We start from the raw sequence: 25,438 nt of genomic DNA on the forward strand, positions 1-25,438 counted from the left end.
GGGCATAGTGACATATAACATATACCTTTAATCCCAAGACTCAATAGGTCATCTAGAGCTACATAGAGAGACTCTGCCTCAAAAACAAAACAAAACAACAATAAAAGCAATTGATGTGGAGGGGTTTTTGTCAATGAGGCTGCACACGTATGCAGGCTTGTTTTTGTGGTTGTTTCAGTTTGTGGGGTTACAAGTCTTCAGAACGAGGTGGGACTAACACTTCAGTCAGAAAGAAGACCTCCTCCCTGGTATGATTGATAGTAAAGGACACCTTCAACCCCCTAGGCTCCTCACACACACACTTCCTGTCCCCTAACCCTGAGCTGTACACCCCAGGTTGAGTAAAAAGTAGGCTGAGCTTCTAATGCGTTTTCTGCACTTCTGCATGCAAAACACAAGGAGGCTCTATATTCTGCGAACATCATCCCTGTAGCTGGGTACCAGGTTGGCTCTTTCCTTGGGCCTGGAGGAGGCAAGACTGGAAAATAAAGGAAGGAAGGAAGGAAGGAAGGAAGGAAGGAAGGAAGGAAGAAATGAAAGAAGGAAGGAAGGAATGAAAGAAGGAAGGAAGGAAAGAGAAAGAAAGGAAGGAAGGAAAGAGAAAGAAAGGAAGGAAGGAAGAATGAAAGAGGGAGGGAGAGATGGGGGTTCCATGTCTAACTGTCCTAGAGTTCTGTAGACCCAACAGGCCTTGAACTCACAGAGATCCTCCTGCCTCGGCCTCCTGAGTAATGGGATTAAAGGCATGCACAGCAATGCCTGGCTTATTTAAAATAACTATATATTTTAATTTATTTTGTTTTACATTATATGAGTATATACTGAGGGCACCAGATTCCTGGACCTGGAATTACAGACAATTGTGAGCCACCATGTAGATGCTGGGATCTGAGCCCAGATTCTCTGCAAGAGTGACTAATGTTCCTAATGGCTGAGCCATCTCTATTTTTTTTTTTTTCTTTTTTATCATTTTAATTGGACTTTCTCTGTTTTTACATTTCTTTTTTTTCTATTTTTTTTTAAGTATTGTGGACCCCTTTGTTATTAGTCTCTTAAAAACTCTGGACAATGTGTGTGTGTGTGTGTGTGTGTGTGTGTGTGTGTTGCAATGCTTATAATAGTTTATGAAGATATATTTCTTTTTTTATTCTTTTTTCTTTTTCTAGAACTGGAACTTGAAACCCAGGTCTTCACAAGCATGAGGCAAGAACTCAACCACTGTCTTCCAACACCATCCTAAGACCATATTTGTGTTTTTTTTTTCTCCTCTGGTTTTTTTTTTTTTTTTTTTTTTTTTGTTTTGTTTTTTCAAGATGTTTTCCCTCTTCAAGACAGGGTTTCTCTGTGTATCCCTGGCTGTCCTGGAACTACTCTCTCTGTGGACCAGGCTGGCCTCAAATTCAGAGATCCACCTGCCTCTTCCTCCTGAGTGTCAGGATTAACAGCGTGTGCCACTACTGTGGCCTCTCCTGTTTTAAGAGACAGCATCTCATCATGGCAGCTGGGCTGGCTTTGACGTCCTAGTTCAAGTGACCATCCTCCTTTAGCTTTCTGAGTGTTGGGGTGAATCTGCATATCTCATCCGGCATGGCTTCTTTGACTTCTTTGGCAAAAAAATAGGGTTGTGATTTGTTGTCAGCTTTGCTAAGTTTCAAGCAAAGATCAAAATGATGTAGCTTGTGTGTGTGTGTGTGTGTGTGTGTGTGTGTGTGTGTGTGTGTGTGTGTGTGTGTAATTGCTTATGTGTAGATGGGTGTGTAGGTTTATGTTTAGGCAATACATAATTGGACAGTGGAGAGGTAGGTGGGGAAAGGGTAGGGAGGAGCGGAAGAGAGGGAGAGAAGGTGGAGATTGACAGAGGAGGAAATGGAGGCAAATGTGTTTGTTTCTCTCAGCACATCTCTAGCTTGATGAGGCTGTCGTGATTATTTCTAAGGGTTTCTATAGGTCTAATTTATCTCATATAGATTGGCAGTCTATATATCTTTGTCCATTGGTTGTAAGCTTATTGTGTAGAGGGTTTGTGGGTTGAGAATTTAACGTATAAACCTGTTTAATAAGTTACTAGATGTAGAGTCATGTTTGTACTGGGTGATGGAAGAAAGGAACTTACTTGCCAGGGTCGTTGTATCCACCATGAAGCAACAGGGGCAGTGGAGTAAACAGCACCTGAGTTCTTAGAGGCTCCATGGAGTGCCAAGATAGAGATCCCTACAGTGCCAGATGGCCCCTCAGGAGTCGGCACTAGTGGGGGATAAAAGGGAACCGCTTTTTAATATTTACTGATACAGGCTGTGCTTGTTTTGAGACTGACCAGAGCTGGTGTCCAGTACGCCCAGTGATCTTCTGTCTCTGTCCCTTACCTCCCATTGATAGAATGCTATGCACCTGTGGCTTTTTATGTGGATGCTGGGATCCAAAATCATGGCTCCAATGCTTTTACCAACTGGTTTCTCTTTCCAACCCTTGATGATGTGTTGTTTCTTTCTTTCTTTCTTTCTTTTTTCCCTCCAAGCTTATGGGCCTTTGAATCATTTTCTTCTTGAACTGGCTATGTAGCTGAAACTTGACTTCATGCTCCTGATTCTCCTGCCTCCACACTCCAAGAGCCTAGATTACATATGTACACTTCTGTGAGCCAGTAGTTTGAGAATGTTTGTGGAATCCCTAAGCAAAAGGGTTAACCCCCCCCCCAGAAGTAGAGGATTTACCGATGCTCTGGCCAGTCCCATCTAAACCAGCTCCAATGCTCTAGCAGGGGCAGCATAGGAGCAAGAGTGTGGGCTCTGTTTTCAGAATGGAGTTGGGTCCAGTTTTAAAATCTGATGTGCAGTCTACTAACAAGGGGCCTGAACAATTACACCCAAAGTCCTGTCTACTTGCCATCCACTGTCCTTGCTCAGGCAGCCAGCTCACAGGCCCGCTGAGACAGATTTGATTGAAGGTCACCTTGTTGTCTCCTAGTTTAAGGTATATAGGGGGAGGGGGAGGCTTATCTGTACCCCCAGGTCCCAAGTGTCAAGAACAAAGGAAGTAAGTTCCAGAAGAGTTTTAGGAATCACTTGTCCTGTGCCTGAGGGCCTGGGTATCAAGATGCATGCCAGCGCTGGCCAAAGCTAGGTGCCACATACCCTGAGATTTGGCAGACAACTGGATCCCTCTTCCACTGAGGCGAACAGTTCATTTTCTGGGGTGTGCCAGCTGGCCAAGTCTCTCCCATGTCCTACCCCACCTCAGCTCCTTAGAGACTTAGGAGGGAGGATGGCACTAATGTGGGGGAGGTTCTGCTCTGGGATTCTTTGTAGAGCTCTGTAGGTGTTGCCTGGCCTCCAGGCCTGACCCCTTGACTAACAAGGCAAAGGCCCATATGTGGCTGATCTAGACCCACATGCAGGCATGCTTCTGGAGAAGGAGCTATGGGGCAGCCCCCGACTGGGGCAGACACTTCTCCCTATGGGGTGGGCTGTAATGGAACTCTTGACCTTCATGAGCTCATCTTCCACCACCAACAGCATAGGTAGCACCAGGTTATGCTCCATGTTGTCACCCATGGGACCCAAATAGACTTAATATCTCTCCCAGGTTGGGACAAGAAGATACACCAAGAAAGGGAAGTGACCCTTTCTTTTCTTTAAAATAAATAAATACATATAGGCGTATATGCCTACGTGTGAGTGCAGTGCCCTTAGAGGCCAGAGGCATCTGATGCCCTGGACCTGGAATTACAGAGGTTATAAGGTTCCAGGTATGGTGCTGGGAATGGAACTCAGGACCTCTGGAAGAGCAGGAAGTGCTCTTAACCACAGAGTCATCTCTCCAGCCACAACAGTGACTCTGTCTTGTGCAATTAATGGCAGCCATGGTGGCATCAGACAGGCGTTAGAAGAAGAGGCAATGAAAGAAGTCACCTCTTTTCTCTGGAATCCCAGATTCGAATTTTTTAAGTTCCTCTGAGAAGAGGCCTTGCTTGGACTAGAGCAGTGGTTCTCAACCTTCCTGATACTGTGACCCCCATATAGTTCCTCCTGTTGTGGTGACCCCTGACTGTAAAATTATTTCATTGCTATTTCATAAAGGTAAATTTGCTACTGTTATGAACTGAAATGCAAACATCATCTGATATACGAGTTCTTATATATGTCCCCTGTGAAAGGGCCATTTGACCCAAAGGGGTCTCGGCCCACAAGGTGAGGACCACTGGTCTAAACACCTTACTAAGGCAGGAGGAAATGGCTCGGTAGTTAAGAGTGCTTGCTGCTCTGCCAGAGATCCTAAGTTTGGTTCCCAGCATCCATCTAGAGGCTCACAACTGCTTGTAACTCCAGCTCCAGGGGATCTGATGCCTTCTGTTGGGCCAACACACACATATGCACACATATTTTCCAACACACACACACACACACACACACACACAAATATATCTTTAAAGTCCTTCTAAATACTCAATGGCTGCTTGGGGAGTGAAGGTCCCAAAAGTAAAGTCTCAGGAGTTGCGACCTTCAGGCACTTACTTTATTGTTCCAGAACAGGGGACAGTGATAGATGACTGAGAGACACACCCACCCTGTGTGAGCTTGGGGACAACCTACGGATGTACTTGTTGCCCTCAGGCCCAGAGGAGGCTGAGAATCCCACTTGGTAGGTCATGGTGGGCATTTGAGTCACAGCTCAGCTCCACAGACATTCTGCCGGCTCCCTGGGAGTACCGAGTCTGCTATGCAGGTGTGTGTGTGAGGGGGTGTCACTAAACACCCCATCCTGTAGTGGGCTGCAAACCCTAGTTACCCAGGATGCTTGAAATAGTTGACAGCATCTAGTAAGTTGGGGCCTGAAGTATATAGACCTCTCTTTGAGAAAGAGTGAGACTTGGCAACCTGGAGGGGCCTTTCTTGTGGCTGAGAATAAGGGAGGGGGACAAGTTCAAGTTTCTGAGGACAAAGGTTTTTTTCCAAACACTTCGTGTTGGATTTTGGGCTCAGTTTGATCCCAGGGTCGATGCTGCCCCTTCTGTGTGGCACCCTGGAGGTGGCCGGCCAGAGTATATACTGAGGATGGATAGATAAATCCTATGAGGCAACTGTCTCCCTGTGGGGTTCACAGGTCACATGGGAGGAGCCCCTGTAGGCTGTAAGGGTGTAAGATGGGAGAATAAATAGAGATTTCTGGGAGAACAGGACTGGGGTGGGCCAGGTCTGTAGAGCATATAGGATTAGGATGAGGTTTGGGGGTTAGTGATCTTTGACCTGTCACACTGGCCCTGAGCTTTGTTAACTAACGCTTCCAGCTCTCAGCTGCCCCAGAAATCAAATCAGACTCTGATATTCTAAGGCTTCCTCTGAGTGTAAGGCACATGATGAGCAGGTGTGTTGAGTTTGAGTTCACGCTCGACAGCTGAAGTTCGAGTAATCTGGCGCTAGGGGGCGCGCTGTAGCTTCTTTTCCGACAGTTTCCTTGCTGGGTACCGGTGTGAGTAGCGAGTCCACCAGGTAGCATCCTAGGTGGATCCCCCAGCCTCTGGCTAACAAATAAGTTGGCTGAGTGGCCTAGGAGACAGGTACTGTTTTCCTTCTTTGACCTTTAAGGTGAGCCCTATATGGGCAGCCAGCTGGGCAAAGGCTGGAGCTGATGTTGGGCACAGCTCAAGCCAGAGCCATTGGCTTTGAGCCGGGACTGAGGTACACTGCAGCTGCTGAGGAGGGAGTGGGTTCCAGTTCCACAAAGGCCGAGTAGAGGGTGCTGAGGTGCATGTCTCCCAGAGCACCGGAGCCGCCGCTGCCTGGAGGTGCCAGTTCACCTGCCTCGTTGCCTGTTTCTGCCAAACAAGGCCCTGGGGGGAAGCAATGGGCTGCTGGTGGAGGTGGCAACATAGAGGATGACGTCGGGGACGAGGTCACCAGTACGAGGGGGTCCAGGGCCAAGCTGTCATCCTTCAGCTGCTCCCACAGATTGCCTAGTTGGGGAGAGGAAAGAAGCATCATCATTAGCTAACCACAGAATGCTAAGCCCAGTCTGACTCCCACCCAGGCTCCTCAGGAGCCTCAGAGAACAGGATTCCGGTAATGTGGACTGAAAGCCTACCCTGGCACCCACTCTGGAACCTCAAGTAATCACTGATTTTTTTTTTCTTTTCTTCTGGGCCTCAGAGGCCAGTTCCGAGGTAGCAAAGTATAAAAGTCATAGATTCAGGCGACCCTTATAAAAGGGTTTTTAGAGTCGCCGAAGGGGTCGCGACTCACAGGTTGAGAACCACTACCGTAGTAGCAGGTAACCTCTGTACCTTTCTGGGAAGAAGGGGGTACTAGAGAAGTTTAAGGACTTGCCACTCTGAGGGTTGATGCAAGGACCTACTTGGAGGCAGCCTAGAAGCCCCCTGAAACTCTGCCTCGATTCCCAAAGAAGGCTGATTTACTGGTTGATTTCTTCCCACAGTGCACCACTGAACCTAATGGGGTACACATACCTGGCTCCCCAGGATTCCCCTTTCACAGGACCCAAGACACAGGGATAGAACTAGAAAGGACACTAGACTCCGAGGAAATCACTGAGTTCCCCCTGGGTCATGTGACCTGCCGAGTGGCAGGCCAGTGATTGGATTATCTGTCTGGAAAGTCATCGCCACAGGGTGGAAGAAAGAGACCTGACAATGCTGGCTGTTCTTGGCCACCTGGGTTCAACTCCTTTCTGGCCCAGTGACCTTGGATGGATCGCTGTGTGTAGCATTGCTTGATAGGTCCAGATGGGGAGACCCTATGTAAAGCTGTTCGCAAGGTGTTTGAGTAGGTATTAATTAAGGGTTTTGTTTGGTTTTGTGATGCTGGGGTATTGAGACTAACTAAGGCCCTGGCGCATGCTAGGCAAACGCTTTTCCCCTACCCACGTTTCCAGACTTCTAATAGAATTTATAGTATCCTACGTTCAATAACCTCATCTGCAGCTGCCTGTTCTCTACATCCTCAGCAGGTCTGGAATGAAGATCTCTGTGAGGTTATTTCTAATAGTCTAAGGTATATACCTTAGACTATAGATCAACAAAAGCCTCCTCCAGACGCCCCTAAAGTCAGTGGCAGAGCCTGCTGAGCTTCAGTTCAGAAGGGAAGGGGTGGGACTTAGAAGGGAAGAGGGCGGGGCTTGGCTACCCTTAGGATGGAGCGGGCAAGATGGAGAAGAGTGGATAGATTGACTTCTCTGGGCTTCTAGCCTCAAATCTCTCCAGGACATGCTTAGCTCTGAGGTCTTTCGTTCCACAGAAGGTCTGTCACCTGCAGTGAAAGCTGAATTCTGATAAAATACAAATGCCTTTGTAATGTTCACGCTCTGAGTCCCTCACAATCAGCTACACCACGGAACTTGTAGCTTTCCCCAGCTTTGTCAGAGATGAGCGGGTTGATGATGAAGCCATCCTGCACATGTTCAGAATACCAGGAGGAGGAAGATGATGGCAAAGTAATCCTAGTCAATTGGGCTCAGGTGACCAGAAACTGAGGAGCCAGCAGGTGGCAGCCTTGAGACATAAAGAGGCTAGGTCGCACTGTCAAGAGCACCTCCCTAGTCCTGTCCCACCCTTCCTTTCCGCGCTCCCAGCTCACCCTGGAAGTCGAAGTCGGTGAGAGAGGGGTTGATGGCATCCAGATCAGTACCGAGGTCTCCATCTGGCAGTAGAGTATCCTGCATGGTCCTGGCTGAGGAAGGCTCAGCCAGCAGCTTGGCACTGTGGCTGGGTGGTGTGTGGGCAGGTAGAGGTGAGTCCTGGGGGGTGCCTGGCTGGGCCTGCAGCTCGAGATGCCCATCTGGCTGTGGGAACAATGGCTGCTGGTGTCCAGAAGGGGCCAGGCTGGGAGAAAGGTGTGGGTAGGTCTGCCCGTAGCAGGAGGGTGTATGAGCACCCAGTAGGTCCTGCAGGGGGTTCTTGCCAGGCATGGGGCCTGGAGCTGGATGCATTGGGTGCAGAGGCTGGGAAAGACCAGCTGAAGGTGCCAGGGGCCGGACTGGACCTGGACCTGCCAGCCCAGGGGGTGGACAGCCCAGCAGCGGCGAGCCCAGTTTCTCCCGTTTGTCTCCAATGAGGCTGTCCAGCTCTTCTGCAAAGGCCAAAAGAAAACTTTATGAGACCTCCCTTCTCTGCAGCCTCCCAGCCCGGGACCCTCTGGCACACAGGTCCCTTGGCCTTTTTCACACAGGCCTGCCAGCCTCACCTGGTTTGGCCATGCTTTTGCGTACAGCAATGGGGTCTTTCCTCTTCCATTTCTGCAGCTCTTCCTGCATCTTGTCGATCTTGGAAGGATTGAGGGCCCACAGACAGCCCTTTCGAGAGGAACTGCCGGATTTATTCTCTACCTTCTCAAAGCACTTGTTGAGCGACAGGTTATGGCGAACAGAATTCTTCCAGCCATCAGGAGCAGTCTGCCAAAGCAGAGCAGGAATCCAGGTTGGGTTCAGGCAGCAAGAAATGGCTCTAGGTCTTGGGGTGGCAGTGGTGTATCTAGAACATTCCTTCACCAACCCTGGACATAGAATTTCTACACACTCTGGTTTGATGTCCTCAGCTCCCAAACCATGCTTTGGCTGAGGGGAAGGATTGGGCAAAATCCTTGATGGAAAGTAAGTTTTTTAGCTAAAAATCTAAAAGCTGATGTTACCCCACCAACTCTTAGTCTAGACCCTTTAGACTAAGGGTATTGTGTACTTCACGTGTACAAGTGGGTTACCTGTGTGTGTCTATGCACCACATACATACGGGAGTCTGTCAAAGAGGGCATTTAATCTCTGGAACTGGAGTTATAGATTGTGAGCCACCATGTGGGGCTGGGAACGGAATTCCAGTCCCCTGCAAAAGCAGCCAGTGCTCTTAGCCACCACCCCAATACTTTTTTGTGTGTTTTTTTTTTTTGTTTGTTTTTGTTTTTTGTTTTTTTGTTTTTTTGTTTTTTGTTTTTTGAGACAGGGTTTTTCGGTGTAGTCTTGGCTGTCCTGGAACTTGATTTGTGGACCAGACTGACCTCAAATTCTGAGATTCCCTCTGCCTCTGCCTCCTGGGTGCTGGGATTAAAGATGTGCACTGCCCCCCAGGTCTCTCCAATACTTGTTAACCACCACTCCTTTTGGAGATGGGACCCCACTGTATTCCAGGCTGACCTCAAGTTCACAGCAAGATGCTCAGAGTCTCTTGAGTGCTGAGTCATGATGTTCAACTTGTGATCCCTCTATAGGGGACAGCTGGTAAATGCTATTGAGGCCTCTGGTCTTTGTCCCCATTGAAGCCGGATGTGTCTACTGGGCCTCCATTGTAGAAAGGGGAAGATCACTGTTTTAAAGTCTTTGGGGCCAGCTTTAAAGGGAGGACAGCACAATGCCCCTCCTCTGGGTCTACCTCATTCCCTCCAGAGCAAGCGGACAGAAAAGGGTTGGGGAGTAGCACACCTGTTGCTTCTGTGTTTGAAGGCAGATGTGGTGTTGGTAGAGACAGGGGTAGTCATATGTGGCTGAATATGCATACATCTCCTCCGTGTGAGTGGCGTCTCCTACCATAGGTCTCTGAACTCCAGAGTGAGGGTGGCTATGTGTGAGAAAGTGTCTCAGAGTACGTGTGTATCCATGATTGAGTGTGTGGGTGTGAGTTCGCATGAGTGTGCCCTAGAGATGTGTCCTGGTGGGGAGGCTAGCCCTCAGGCAGGGGGTGCTCGTGCCAACAGAATAAACACCCATTAGGAGGCCTGGTCATGCCACCACTGCAGTAATTGTGCCCGAGGAGGGTTGTAAAAACCATTAAGCTGACTCAGTTGGGTGAGAGGCGGTGACAGGGATGGTGGTGGAGGGGCACAGGCCTCCTGTCCCCCACCTCTGGCTCAGTTGCAGGCTCTATGACCACCCTGAGCCCAACATGGACTGACTGTGGGTAGAGCTACCTCTCCAGCTGATGGAACTTTCTGGAGCCCTTACTCCCTGAGTCCTCTCGCTTTCAGCCCCTCTTTCTGGTTAATGAGAGATGGCCACGCCTTCCTAGCTCACTTGCCTCAGGGTGCAGCCAAGCTGAATCATGCCTAGCAGAACCGGGCCCTGGGTCCTGATACCAGTCTCACTAGAGTTGTTGGCAGCAGCTGCTGGAGCCTTTCTTGGGGACAGCTAACCTGTCATGGGGCCGGTCCTGTCGACCCCCAAGGTTCATCAGGGGTTAGGAGTGAGGATCTTGAGCTACAGGACCTTCTTAAACTCCCACAGCTGTCTCTACTAAGAGTCAAAGCTCCATTGCCCCGTGAGCAGACTTAATGGGTACTGGGAACTTTTATGGTCCCATAAATGTGTGACTTCGGGATGCCAGGGCAGCCCCCACCGCTGCCACTTCCTGTTTGGAAGAGGGATGGTCAGCACTAACAATTATGTATGGTGGCCGGACACTTCCTCAGTCCCTGACTCATGGGACTATGGGACGCCCACAGCAGCTGCCTTGGGTATGAGTACTGTCCACTTCAGAGTCCACTCTGTCCTTGCCCTGAAAAGTGACCTCCAGGTGAACATTGAGAGGTTTAGTCTTTGAACTCTCTCTTAGGGAGGTTTGGAGAGAACCTGTTGGCTTGGAAGAAATCTATGTACCAATTGGTCCAAACTGACATGCTACAGAAGGGGAAACTGAGGCTCAGAGAAGCAAACAGCTGGCCTTGGATCACATAAGGAAACAATAACTGGGCACGGACTCCAGCTCTGTTCCCCAGCTAAGGGTCCTGCCCAGGTCATCCCATGGGGCCTGCCTTGCCAATGGGGCTGGTCGGATCCTCACACAGTCTCTCTGAAGTCAAATGTAAACTCTGGCATGAAGGGGTGATGCAACCAGCTAAGAAAAACAACCAAACCAAAAAAGCTGTCAGACCTCTTCACTCTTCAGCCCCATAAAACAGGGATTACACGGCTCCCAGGAAAAATAATTAAGCCAGGAAGATGAGATGCAGGGAGGGGCTGGGGGTAAGGCCAGGAGTGGGCAGGGAAGAAGGCCCAGAGGAGAGGGAGGGGCCTCACCTCCCTTTCTCTGTTCAGTTCTTGGAGGACTTTGCCTCTGCCTAAGGAGGGGAGTGTCTATCTCTGCCTGGATATTCTGGGGTTCAGGAGCAGCCCATATAGACTATGGTGTTTCTCCCTCCTAGAATGCAAAGTCAGTGGACTTTGCCATTTTAGCCAAAGCCACGCTGAAAGATGTTTTTGCCCACTCCTTGTCTGCTGGGAGCACAGCAGGTGCAAAGCCACCTGCACACCAGGCAGCGACTGTCTGTCCCCAAGCAAAACTATGGTGCAGACAGTGGGGGGCAGGGATCTCCACTGCCTATGGAGTGGGCTCTGGATCGCCTGGGCCTCAGCTTCTGTCCTGCCTGGTTAGCAGATGAGACAGTATCCACCAAGGTGTAAGTCCTGGGGACTGTACTCCCCAACAGAAGCTCTTGTCTCTCCTTCACCTACCTCAGGAGACGGTGTCTGTGTAAGAAGGTCTCAGGGAACATGTGTCAAGGATAAAGGGGCTATGTGTGAACCAAACATGTTTTCTTGACCCGGCAGTTGATCCATTTGCTGTGTGATCTTAGAAGGATAAATCACCCTCTGATGAATTTGCTCACCTGGTTAGAAGGGTACTTGTCATATCTCCAGGAGACTGGACCTCAGCAGGCTCTCCCAGTGTACCAGTTTTGTAAACCCAGAGACAGACATGACTCCTTAGGGTTAGATCAAGGGTCAGGGGTGATCTATTCTTACCCCACCACACACACACACACACACACACACACACACACACACACACACACACATATACTCCTGTATAGAAGAAATCTTGTAGGGACCTTTAAAAAATCTACTGGGTAGGGCCTCTACTTCATGTCACTATAATTGTTACATACTGAGGAATCTCATGCCTCAGTTTCCCCAGGGTCCTTCTCAGTCCTCCTGTCCCAGGGCTACTGGGAAGAAACAGCTGGGAACTGCTTGAAGCGTCATCTATGGAGAATAGGAGCTAATGCTGCACGTGGGTTTCAGGGAGGGAGAATCCACTGGGTCCTTGGGACACCCCAAAACTGGGAGCCCCACTTTTGGGTACAAGTGAAGCTTGGCATGCCACCTATCGAGTCAGATGTTAATCTCACTCTGGAAGGTGACAGTCACCTTCGTGACTAGCTCCAACTTGGAATCCCTCAAGGCCCACGGCACCCTGACTGAGGCCTGGAGATACATCCTTCCATTGCTTGCCTTCTTCTCGAAATTGGGGAATAGGTACCTGATTCCTGAAGCCTGTCAGGACTGTCAACCCCTTCTCCAGCTCCTCCCAGCCACTGTGTCACCTGGTGCAAGCAGCTTGGGCTCTCTGTTCACAGTCCTCTCCATGACCCCATTTGTTACTGAGGATGGAGCCTGGGGCTTGGCAAATGTGAGGTGATTTTCTCTATTTGAGCCATGTGCAGCCCTGAAAATACAGCCCCCTTGGGAGCTTTGCACATCACCATGGATACAGGGGAAACATCTTAGGGCCAACCCCCTACTGCCTTCCTGCTAGGCTGGGGTCAGGGTGGGTTTTCGACTCACCTTGAAATAAGGGAAGTGCTCTGTCATGAAATTGTAGATTTCACTGACTGGAAGGCTTCCGGTCTTACTGTTCTTAAGGGCCATGAAGATGAGGATGCTGCAAAAGAGAGATCCTGAGAGCCTGGCCCTCTGACCAGGTCTCCATCTTCAGCTCTCCTTTTCCGACAGGTTCTGTGAGGTTGAGACTGAACTCTACAAGCATTTTGTGGAATCTGGAAAACCAGATTGCTGTCTGACTTAGCCCCTGGATGTGTGAGCTCTCTGGGCCTGTTTCCTGAGTTTTGAAATGACAAAAATACAGTAGCCAGCATCCTCAGAGCTGTGGAGATGAAGGCTTCGCACACATCATTGCATGGGGATGACCCTGACCATTCATCCCTCAGCCCCTTGTGCTTCTGTTAGACAGTAGGAAGGGAACAAGGTTTCCTGCTGTGTACCAAACACTGTTTTGCCCACACTCTCTTACATAAAACTCCAAGTAGCCCAACTTGTCTCCCCATTTGCCTTCCAGACGACCAGTTTCTCAGGAAGTAACAGAGGTGTCTGTTGATTTTCTTTTTAAATGTTGGAAGAGGGGGAAGGCAATGAACATGACTCTTCTTAATCTCCCACTAAACTTTAGTACTGGATACTGGGCCCCAGGATGGGACCTCACAGGTGCCCCCCCAACCCCAAGTCAGCAGCATCTACTGAGTCCAACCAGAGGTAAGACTCCTCAGGGTCAGACAAAAGGTCAAAGGTTATATAGCTACTATCTACCCACCTGCAGGCATCACTTCTCCAGCATCCTTGGAAATTACTGGGTATGGTTCCCATCCCGGGAAATAACCCTTACATCTTGTTGATCATGATACTTTAGTTTCCCAAGGGCCCTCCTTGCTCCTAGTTCTGTCCCAGTTGTGCTTAGGACATGTACCTGTAGGAGTAGATGGGCTTTGGGAAGAGTGGCTGGTGAGCATCAGCATTGGCCTGGGGTGCAATCCTCTGATAGGGATAATGAGCCGGGCCCAGGTAGGGCACAGGGTAGCTGCCTCCACCCGGGGAGTACTGTAGAGGCCAAAAGGAACAGAGTGAACATCATTATACCTTCCCAAGTGGGGAAACCCGCCTCATTCACACATGTCCAGAGAGGAAACTGAGACCAGATTCTCTTCCCATTGTTCATGGGTCCTATGTCATACCCAATGGCATGGTTGAGTAGTGGACAGTGGGTCGGACATTTTGGGCTTGGGTAGAGATCCACACTCCAGATCTCTCAAAAGGTCTCAAAGGTATCTTCTTCCAGCCCTTGCCTCTCAGGCTCTGAGGTACCCTGGTTGCCATGGTGATGGGATGGGGGACAGCCCACAGTTCAGTACTTCCCAGACAGGCACTACAGGCCTCCTCTCCTGTGCGCCTCTCTCGGAGCAATGGGCCGGAAGTGGGATGTCCAGCCTGGGTGTGTTCTAGGCATGGCCACCTTTACGAGTTTCAGTGGTTCTTTGAAAGAGCAGGTCATGATGGTGGGCAGGTGGGGGTAGGAGGCAGTTTTACACGGAGAAGGGAGTGGCTGCGGTGCCAGGAATGGTGTTTTATGGGGGCTGGGGGTTGGAGACTCTTGACTCCCCCAGCTGCTCCAGGCTGAAGTGTTCTTTCCAGGTCACCGAAAGACACTTAGTGCCTGAGTCACCCTCTCTCTGGGCTCCATAAAGCCCTGGGTGCGGCCATCTTGTTCAAGGATGTTGAAGACTGCAGAAGGCTTCAAAGCAGGGCTGGGCATAGCAAAGGCACTTAGGGTCTGATCACCTTCATGCTGTGGTGACTTGGTCCCTGATGCAGCAAACTGCCTTAGGGACACCCTCTGCCCTGAGTCAGACTGGAAACCTCAAAAAAGCTTAGGCCTTTGCAGCTAGGCCCTTCCTAAAAAGGAGGATGTCCCCGCGTGTCATGTCTCCTTGTCCCTCTCTGTCACTTGTACCCACAACAGGCAACCCGACCCCCCCCCCAACACACACACATACACATGAGCCTGCCTCCTGGCTTGGCCAGGATCAGGGCCAACGTCAGAGCGGGAGTAGAACCTGCTCCACAGGCAGGACCTGTCTGAGTGCCAGGCTGCAGGTGGATGGAGCCGGGCACTGGGCAGCCACTTGCTCTGTCTTGCCCGGTGACTCCAAGGGAGCTGCCTGGCTGCTCCGGGGTTCTTTTCTGTCTCTTTCCAAAAATCCTCCATCCCTTGCCAGTGTGGGGCAATAATTTACCATCGAATCCATTCTGGAGAGGCTAAACTGGGCAGTGGGGTGGGCAAGGATGGTGAAGACTATAGGGAGGACCCCAGCCTCACGCTTGTGCCCACCAATCTCAGCCTAAGGGATATGTAAGGACAAGGTCACACAGCAAGGTGTGACCTAGATGAAAGCCTTTGTTCCTGTCCCTGCTCAGCCAGTGTGTCATACCACACACCCCTCCCCTCTTTGCTCGTCTGTCTAGGATGCTTCTCCTCCCCTCCCTCTTTGGTGCACATCACAACTCTGCCTCAGTCTCAGCTGCACTTTCTGTTTGAGACTCCCCAGCCTCCACCAGGGGTTCAGAAAAGTCTGAAAGCCCCTAGAAAAGGGAAATGAGGTTCAGGACTCTGATATCTTCTCCTGCCTGTCTGTATATATGCACATATGTATAACAAATAGTGCACAGGGCAACACCCACAGAGCTTCCTGAGATTTCCAGGAAGTACAGTCACTTGCCTCAGACTTACCTGATGGAAGGCAGGCTGAGAAGAACAGTACATATGCTGCAAAGGAGGCTGGTAGCAGTACATCCCAGGACCACTGTCCAGAGCTTGGGGCTTGACCTTGACCTCAGACCCCTGCTGGAAAAGAAGATTTTTTTTTCCCCTCTCCTTCTTTCTCTTGTCTTGAACCTCACACTAAGAGAATCCTTTCTTTGACTCTCTCGAGGCTAACTCTTTGGGAAGGAACAGAAAAAAAAAACAGAGATGGGTAGGGGTTTTCCTGGGGAAATCAGCAAATCAGTGGTGGGGCTAGGCTGGAATGAACAGTGTTCCCCACATCCCACCTCACTGCAGGCGACAGGCTAGGCTGGGCCACCAGAGAAATGGGGGAGACTTAAATGGGACCTGAGATCTCTGAGAGGCCCATGTGAAGTCCTCAGGGCCTAACCCAGAGCTGAGCCCTAAGTAGAAATAACAAGGGTGTGTGGCTAGAACCTACCTGGTAGATAGATAAGCCAGGATGAGGCTGCAGTTACTAGGATTCCCATGGGCCTTTGGGAAGCCAACATTTGGGCCCAGAGGGGTGAAAGCTATCTGTGACCACTTTCTGGGTGTGCCTCGGGGCTTCTGATGCAGAGATTGCCACAATCGCAGGATCTTGGGCCTGGAAGGGCCTCGTGTGAGCGCTGAATCCAACCCCTTCATTTCCCAGATGATAGAGCTGATTCCAAAGAGGGGAAACTACGTGGCATCGCCCATAGAGTGGACCAGGCAGTTGGGTACAACTTGTCTCTATGGGGCCAGGTGGATTTCTGTCTACAGGTTGCAGATGTCCTGGTAAGTCACGAGGCCTCAACCAGAGAGAGTGCCAGGTTCTGATTCTCAAGATGGAGATAGTGGGACCTCTGGAGTGCTGATGAAGCCCTGGAAGGAAATCTCCTGACTAAATGACAAGGAGCTCTACCAAGTAAACAACGGGGCACAACTGGCTTGCTGGGTGCGAAGCTATGGCTCCCACCACTTTCTAAAGGCTTGAGAAAAAGCAGTCATGGCTCCAGAAACAGCAGAAGGTGACGGCCACACCTAATGGGTGTTCATCTGCTTTCCCCTTCTTCATTCCTGATAGGCTAAGGAGTGGCTAAGGACTGGAATGGATCTATTTCAAAGCAGGAAGTGAAGAAGGCTGGTGGACCCCGGAGGAGGCAGAGTCCAGACTGAGTTATTGCATTGGGGTGCCTTGGGACCATAGATCGAGAGCAGGGGGCAAGCCCCACTTTGCTTCCCAAAGCCACACACTCCTGAGACAGGAACCCTTAACATGACTTTTCCCACAAGGCTCAGAGAGATTAGGTGACTTGCCCAAGGTCACAGGGCTTGCAGGTCTGACTGCAGAAGTGCTAGTCAACCTTCTGAGTGTTCCCAAGGCACGTATTTATAGAAACCTGCTCTGGCCATAGAAGAGGTCCAGGAACCCACCAGTAATTCCAGCACCAGTGACAGCAAAGCAGAGGAATCTCTAGTTCATGGACGGCCTCAGGCAACAGAGCTATTTCCTGTCTCATACAGAAACATAAGAAATAAAAGCAGGGTCTGGAGGGGCCTGGGGCTACCAGTGAAGTCCCCCAGTCCATATTTGGTGGGGTTTTTGTTCTGGTGCTCTGTCCAGAACCTTCTTTCTCTGGAATGTGGGTTTTTTTTCCTCCTCACATTTGCATAGGGGTGTGTTGATCTGGCTTGGCATTCTTGACACTTAAATAAACAGAGAAGTCACCTCTGGAATCTTGACTCAGCAGCCTCTGGGAAGCTGCCAGACTCCTTCCCTGATGTGCTTCCTCCACCAGGCTAGCATACCCCTCCCCTGAGGACCAGCATGGAACCAGAAGGCCCCTACCCTCTCTCTGTACTTGCTGCCTTCTACAGAGCTCTGATTTTGAGACAGGCTCTCCATGCATAGGCAGAGGCTGGCCTCTGTCTCATGCAAACCTCCTTCCTGCCTCAGCCTCCTGAGTACTGACTGGGATTGCAGGAATGTGCCACCATGCCTGGCTTTGAGGATTCTTTCTAGGCAGCCAGGAGAAAGGAGGTAGAAGGCCCTTAGCCACCGGTACCTACCAGAACTTGGTTGTGTTCCTGGCTGGGGTAAGGGAGTCCATTGCACCAAGCCTCTGCTGGGAAACTAGGCAGGAAGGCCTCAGCATCCCCCACATCCACAGGGATCTCTTCAAAGGCTTCCAGTGCCCCCTGAGTCTTAAAGGAGTGCCCATCAAGGGCCATGGCTGTCTGGGCCTCAGAGAAGATGTCTTCATGGAAGTGCCTCTTGTAGGGGTGGAAAGGCACATGGTTGCCCTTGAGGAAGCGTCCTGGGCTGCCTGCAGGACCCTCCTCAAAGCCAAAGCCGGGATACTTGTCTGAGGGAGAAAGGCGGAAGGAGCCTGGGCCAGGTCCGGCTGTGCAGTGGCCCTGGATCTGCTCTGGGCCTGGAGATGCAATACTTGGGCTGTGGGGAGGCAGTGAGGGTGCCCTCTCTGGAGGGCCATCGGGCACAAATGATGAGCAGCTGAAGTTGGCATGCTTCTGGGCAGACAAAATAGAGAGAACCTGTAAGTGGAGGTTGGACCGGGAACCTGCTGGGACCCTATGCTGTACTGAGATAATAGAGTATGGCTGAGCTCACAGGAGTCCCAGAAGTGATGGGGAAGACAAGCTGCTTTTGGGATTCCAATCTGACACAAGCATACTTCTAAACCTTCCCCCCCCCCCCAACACTAACGGGGCTCTATATCTTACCTCGGGAAACACCAAACCAAAGAATGAACAGAGATTTATGTCTGAGCCCTTCTGGGTCTAGAGTCAGTATAAGGGACAAATTAGATCCCAGAGGTCCTCGTGTGGGGCCTGACTGTCTACTCAATGCTCACAGAACTACCAGGCTTGTCCTACTCCAGGCCTAGGTTCCAGATACTTACGTTCTGTGGGGCAGGGGAGCCTGGGAGGCCCGGAGCCTGCATGAGGTCCCCTTGGGGTTCGCCCTCCAGTCGAGTGGAGCCTGGAAGTGTGACGTCAGATTGCGGAGGAAGTAGCGACACCATCACCCAGTCCTGGCCTCGAAGAAAGCCAGCTACAATGAGAATGAGGACCAACGTCTAGGTGTGGCCAACCCCAGGCCCACCACCTTAGTTCCTACTGTTTCTCTAGACAGGACCCTGTCTGCAGCTAGCCATCTGATTAGGGAGATAGGGAGAGAAGAGAAGAGATGACAGACAGGCAGACAGACATCCACAGTGGAAAGTTGTTAGATGTTAGTAGGCAGATGCTGAAGAGGATGAGACAGAAGGATCATGAGAGAGAAATCAGCCAGATAGGATACTCGGAGGGGAGTTCCTCTCTAGTCTCAAGCTTTGCTGGTCAGCGAGTGACCTGGTCCTTCAGTGAGTCAGTGAGCCCCTGCTTCCCAGGGAACCCTGGCTGCTATGTTTCTATGACTATGCTAGGTGACCTTATCAGTTGCTGGGTAGGCCCTGAGAGGAGGAGGAGGAGTCAGAAGATGTATCATGCTTAGGCTTCATGTGACAGCAGTTCCAATGATACAGAGAGTAGCCCTGTGGGATGACCAAGGGGTCTTGCTGGTAGGGCCCTTGGGATATCTGGTAGGTGTTGTTTCTACCTCCATTAAGCAGTTATCTGTGACTTCCTGCCAAGTACTTCTCTTTTCATTCTCCCCCCACTCCCGTTCTAGATGGGATCAAACCCATTTCCTTCTAAGATGCTCCCTGGCTCCCATCCCTCCCCTCTTTCTAAGCTCTTTAGCTTGCCTATGAAAAGCTGAGGCTTGGACTAGATCTGAGGGCTGACCCCTTCTGAACTGCTGGAGACCCCTGACCCAGCAGCACAGAGCATCTGGGAGGCCTTGGGGCTAAGCGCCAGGAGAGGCTGGCTGTCCATCCCAGGCTGTGTCAGCAGAGCTCTCTGCACTTCCACAGCAGCATCTGCAAACAAGATGAGTGACAGACGCTTGCACAGGGCGCTGAGAGTGAAATGAAATCATGCAGAGAAAGCTCGGAGCACAGCACAAGCACACCAGGGCTTGGTCCACGCCAGGTCTCATTATTAATAGTATTATCCCTGGAGCTTGTCCATGATCAGCAGCAGCCTTTGAACTCACACCCCTGAGTTCATCTCCGATAGCAGCCATTGTTTACTGAGGGACTGCTCTGTGCTGACTACTGGGTAGCGCTTTAAATGGTTTTCCATACACCGAGGATGACCTTAGGTTCTTCCTTTCTTCACCTCCCAGGTGTTGGGATTATGGACAAGGACCTTTGTGCTCACTTTTGTGTTCAAGCCTCGGGCTACCTGCATGCTAGACAGTTGCTTTACTGGGTTACATCTGTAGCCCTTATTGTTTTTAATACAGGCTCTCACCATATAGCCTATGCTGGCCGGGAGCTCACTATGTAGGCTAGGCTAACCCTGAATTCTTGGCAGTCTTCTGCCTCTAGTAACAAACTATTGACCTCAGCCTCCCAAGGGTTGGCATTGCAAGCATGAGCCACCATGCCCAACTGCAGTGCTTTACTTCGAGGGTGGCATATGATTAATCCAGTCTTTCCAATGAGAGAACTGAGGCCCTGACGGTTTCTGAGACTTTTCCAGTCTCACAGCCAACCCTTGACTGTCAGAACCAGAAACTAAGCTTTGGCTAACTTCTCTCCCCACTACTGTATTTGATGAGCGTTGGAGCTGAGTAGAATGTTCTGGGAGCCAAACAAAGAAAATCCAGAGCTTTACACTTGTGCCTTCTACCCAAGACCCCTTAAGTCACTGTGAATGGGGTAGCGGCACAGATCTGAGAAGTCTGGGAGAGAGGGCAGCCTCATCTTTCTGATCTTGGCCTAGTTAGCAGTTGACACATCTTTGATGAATTAGCTGTCTCCAGAGAGGTTAATGGTGTCAAAGAGGGAAGGGAACCTGTCTAGAGTCCCATATAGGATTAGGCAAGGAGGTGGCTGGTGGCTGAAGTGTATGGGTTTGAGGGTGGGGAGGTTCTCTCCCACCCCTCAAAGAGTCCCTACTACCCCTTCTCTATATCCCTGCACAGGCTCACCCTTAGCAATGCTAAATGTGGCGTGACCGGGAAGCGTAGAGCTTGCTGTAACTGGACACTTCAAGGGATCAGGCAGGGGTGAGGACACCCCATCTCTGGCTTTGCATGACTGCCTGCCCTGGCCCCTGTTCCCTGGACAGCTCGGGCCTGCCTGCCATGCCTCACTCTGGCTCAGAGCTGCCTTTCCCGGAGGAGGTGGTGTCGTGTGAACTTGGTGTCATCCAAATACAATCCCATCTCCCTCCAGGTGTGAGGCCGGGGGCTTTTCCTCCCCATCTTAGGCTCTGCAGTCCCAGGAGGGAGGACAGTGATGGCTTGAGGCAGATCTGACTTTAGTTCCAAGCCTTGTCACATTCTGTGATTTTTTTGAACACACTGTGTAAGTCTATATTTCTCTTCCTTCACCTGAGTAGTGGGGTGTGTGGAACCATCTCACCTGAAGATTAAGTGGCATGGTGCTGATACCCAGAAAATGGCCAGAAACACACCTCATACCTCTGGCTTCAGTTGGCTTAAATGTAGCTGGACCAACGGCCTCTAATCCTAGGCTCTACAGTTTCCATGACAGTCTTGTTGCTTTAGGCCTCATAGTCTAAGGGGAGAGGTGCAGGTGATACTGTCTCCAGGTGGAAGCTGCCCTTTGCTGGCCTTCCCTGCCTACCTGCTCTTCATTTATCATGACCTCAGAAGACTCAGACACCAGCCCTGGATTTGAACCTGAGCTCTAGCTGGCCTTCTCCTCTTGAAGCTCTGTCTTGCTTAGAATCACCTCCGCCTCACTCCCCAATCCCCCATCCCTAGATGGAGCTATTTGTATAAGCCCCAGACTATCAGACTCTGGCATTGCAAACTCCCACCCCCTTTTCTAAGACTTGAGCTTGTCTTTGCAGGATTCATAGGCTCTTCCCTTGATTTCCATTGGGGATGTGGATGTCCCAGAGTAGTTCTCACCCGGGCTTTCTTCTGGGTGGGTTCTATAAGTACTGACTTTCAGCTCAGTGACCACAGTGCATCCTTGGTCCCTAGAACTGAAGCCTTCCCTGTTCTATGAGTCCCTTAAGAAAATTAACTGACTTTTCCAAGGCCAAACATGAGCCCTCAATCAACTTCATCCTAAAGGGGTCACCTGCATCAGGGGATGGACAAAGGGCCCCTAGTTAGTGTTTGTGGTGGGTTCTTTCAGCACAGAGAAGTGAGAGGGGTTTCTAGTCCCAGCTCTTCCCTGGAGCAATGGGTAGAGTTGTTCTTAAAGCTGGTGACTTGGGTCAAGTTTGGGTCTGAATCTTGATCAGGGTGAAAATTTGGTTAGACACATTGCTTAACTTCCTTCCCTGGGCCTCAGTTTCCTCCTCTGTAAAATAGAGCTTATAATACATACCTCTTTGGAGGATTGGATGAAATATTGCTTGTAAATAGCTTACCACACAGTGCACACTCAATAAATGATAGCTATTATTAATAATTAGCAGTGGGGCAGAGTTAATTTAAGGCATGAGCTCTGGTGTGGGGGAGGGAACCCCCTTTTCTTGTCCTTTCCTGTCTCCTCTCCCCAACCCCCATTCATCTCTCCGACATCAGCTTCCTCCACCAACAGAGACCGAATTTCCTCTTGATCAGGCCTCTGAGTCCACTTTGTTCATTCCCCTGCAGTAGAGTCAGTGACCATAGAAACGTCAATGTCTTGGATTGGAACGGATAGAGTTTCCCTACTGCTTGGGATCCCCCACGAAGCATCCATGCTGGCCCATGAACTTGGAAGAGACTTTTTGCTGCTGTCAAACCTTGAGCCCACCTCTTCTGGTTTCATGGAACACAATGAATGGTATGTGTACCAATGTCAGCAAACCAACTTCTCTCCTTTCCCTTCTCCTCTCCCAAATTCAGAATCCCCAGAGCTGGTCCAGAGCACATACACCACCACTTAGAGCTGACTTCTGTCCATCATACGTCTCCTTCACGGATGGGAGACGATGGAGAAAGATGTGGGTCAAGTTCCTCTCTACTCTAGTAAGACCATAATCACCATAGACACCTGTGTCACTGGAACACTTACATGTTTTTACTCTTGTTTCATCTCTTTTTCCCTCTGTCCCCAAGGACAGCAAACATAGCACTGGAGCCAGTGCTTTAGGGAGCAAACTGCACCCATTGCTTCCAATTTCAAAATCAGCAAAAGAAAGGCAAGTTGGCCATAGTTACATAGCTGCCTGTGCAAAATTTCACACATTATAAACCAACACAAAACCAAATCAGAATTCCCCCTTCCAGAAAAATAAATAAATAAATAAAAAGAATTCCCCCTTCCAGAAAAAAATAAAATAAAATAAAAAATAAAAAGAATTCCCCCTTCCTCCTTTTGATATTTGGTAAAAATTTACCACCACACTTCGGGTAGAGAATAATATTAGTATTTACACACACACACACACACACACACACACACACACACACACAATTCGCTCTCACAAGGGTTGGGGAGAGGAGGCCAAGAGAGAAGAAACATGCCTAGGACCACATAGGATGAAAAATCCTCTGTTGTGCCTCAGGAGCTCCAGACACTTTTATCCAGGGCTACAACTTTAGCAAAATATGTTGAAGACCCTCTCAAGGTCTGGGTGGGCATCCTGGGCAAACTTTCCTTCCATGATCCTCGGAGAGGAGAAGGAAAGTTTGGGGACAGAAAAAGTAGACCCAGTAGACCCTGAATCAAAGTGAGAGAGAAACAGCCTTCTGGCCTGAGGAGGGAGGCTGGGAGGAAGCCCCCCCAGAACACTGAGAGCTGGGTAATGAGTCAGTGGCAGCCATTACTGTGTGGCTGCCTTGTGTCCCTGGATGCTGGCATCCTCATCTTGTACCCTTTGGAAACAGTCAGTCCCCCACTGCCCCTAGCTATTGGTACCTCTGCCTCCTAGAGACTCTTGTCTCATCGGGGACCCCTAATTTGCTGGATTTGTGGCCTTGGACAAATTATTTTCTCATCTGCATTTCAGTTCTTCTGTAGGCAAAATGAAACCCCAGAGATCACTGGAATCTTAAGATGCTGATGTTGGTCCTAAGCATGTGTTTGAGTCTGTGAACTGGTCTCCCAGGCTTGTCCCAGGGATTCTGATTATGTCCTGGGACGGAGGCACTGCACTGTCACCCCTTTTTATGGATCAGGAAACTGAGGCTCAGAGAGATTAGCCTGACTCGCCCAAGTCCCCCAGCTAGTAAACTGTGCTCCCCATTCAGACCCAGGCTTCAAAGCTAAGCTCTCCTTAACCATTATAGCACACTGCCCCACCTCAGCAAGGTGGAGGTTTCCTTGGGAGGGTCTGTCCATGGAGCCCCTACTGGCAGCTGAGTCACAGAGGCCAGTCACACACTTCTGCCTGGCCAAGGACACCTTAGAAGGGGTTCTACCGCCCCCCCCCCACCTGTTGGCGCCCTCCTGCCTGCCCTTTATGAGCAGGCGGAGCCGGCTCAGTTCCACCTTAATGGTTTCTGTTGCTGGCTGTGGCAGCATGTTTTACGAGGGGTGGGGCTGTGCCCAGTGTTCGCCTGCAGCCCCACCCGAGGCTCCACCTGCCTGGCTGCTGGGAGGGGTTCCCTGGAGCAGGTCCCTAATTACCCTTGTTGGGGGTGGCAGAGAAAGACCCGGGGACTGTGCCTGAGGCTCACACCTCTCGGGATTCTGGGATTCTAGGGGTGTCAAGAGGATGGAGTTTCTAGAAGGTTTTTTCCCCTACCAATCTGGGATCCTGAAGGCAACCCTCTAGACACTCTGGCTCTAGATGCTGCCTGGGTTTGTAAAGAGTGATGGATGAAAAGCAGCCACAGGCAGGAGAGATGGCTTAACAGGAAAAGGTACCCACTTCAACCCTGACAACCTGAGTTTGGTTCCTAGGACCCACTTGGTGGCTGGAAAGGACCAACTACAGCAAATTTTTCCTGGGTCTCCACACTCTTGCTGTCGCATGCATGCATGCACACATGTACATGTACACACACACACACACACACACTGTAGTAAGAAAAGCAATCACATTCCCCTTGCAAGGTTCTGTGAGCCATTCATACCTGCAGCCGGGTTATTCCAATCTCGGTTGGCCGCGTCTTTTATAAAGATACCTGTCCTTCCCCCAGCCTCTTCAAGCAGGCCGCTCAGAGAGCATCCTGAAAAACCGCTTGTACCGCCTTCTCTGCCCTAGGCAACTTGGAAGTTTTCCTAGATATTTGTTCTTAATTCTTTCAAACTTGCCCACTTGCCTGATACACCAAGGACCACTCCCCACTCGCCAAGGAAAAGAGGCTCATTTCTTCTCCCGGGAAGGTCCCAGCTTTGCTGAGATTGTCTGATTCTGGCAGCCTCCTCTTTTCTCACAAACATCTGCCCCGCACACTTTTCTTTCCACAGTCTTTTGCCACCTCTGGGCAGCTTCCCCATACCCTAACCCTCCCCATCTTCTTCCATCCAGTCCTGACCCCCATGAAGCCATATCTAAACACTTACAGTGGGCTCTGGGTTGTGGACACCATCCCGGCTTTGGGGAGTCATCCAGCTTTCAGCTTCAGGGGAGCCTCCATCCAGGTATAAATACGCCCACATACCAGGACCAGCCCCCTGCCCCAGGGCAGGGGTGGGACTGCCTCCCCAGGCCAAGCAGGCAAGTCACCTGCCCCATAAATGCCACAGGACCACAGGCTCTTCCCAGTAGCCCTGACCTCTCTCTAGACAGGTGGATGGATAGATGGGTGGGTGGTTGGATGGAGATGGATGGACAGACAGAGAATGGACGCAGAGATAGACGAGTGACTGGCAAATGAACAGATAGATGGGCCATGGATAGACAGGTGGATGGATGGATGCCTGTCTTGTAAATGGTCAGAAAGAGATTTTAAAGAAACAAGAAAGGCTGGTCCTCAAAGCTACCGTCTACTCCTAGAATTGTTTTAGGTCTCTCTTCTCCCTTGCTATGGCCACCTAGTTTAAGAGATTGGACCTCCAGGACTCTCCCTCCTTAGAGACCTCTTTATAGGTACCTCTCATGTTCAACTGACTGCCCTCACCCACAGTAATGCTTGATTTT

General features: G+C 50.4%; 1 protein-coding gene across 3 annotated transcripts; it reads right to left on the reverse strand.

Annotated features, from left to right (window-relative positions):
• Positions 1-5,639: 5,639 nt before the first annotated feature.
• On the reverse strand, positions 5,640-24,906 carry FOXN1 (forkhead box N1; the record flags this gene model as incomplete). Of its 3 annotated transcripts, none has more annotated exons than XM_080924520.1 (9): positions 5,640-5,950; positions 7,587-8,078; positions 8,193-8,400; positions 12,556-12,652; positions 13,472-13,602; positions 15,290-15,400; positions 17,378-17,839; positions 18,232-18,363; positions 24,862-24,906. In XM_080924520.1, the coding sequence occupies 9 exons, from the start codon at positions 24,904-24,906 to the stop codon at positions 5,640-5,642; spliced, it is 1,989 nt and encodes a 662-aa protein (XP_080780646.1). The 3 variants fall into 3 exon arrangements, with proteins under 3 accessions (XP_080780646.1, XP_080780645.1, XP_080780647.1); XM_080924519.1 differs by having other exon boundaries at positions 15,290-15,403; XM_080924521.1 differs by lacking the exon at positions 24,862-24,906 and having other exon boundaries at positions 15,290-15,403; positions 17,378-17,836; positions 18,232-18,354.
• Positions 24,907-25,438: the final 532 nt, after the last annotated feature.

The sequence above is a fragment of the Micromys minutus genome (genome assembly GCF_963924665.1).
Source record: "Micromys minutus genome assembly, chromosome: 10".
NCBI lineage: Eukaryota > Metazoa > Chordata > Mammalia > Rodentia > Muridae > Micromys > Micromys minutus.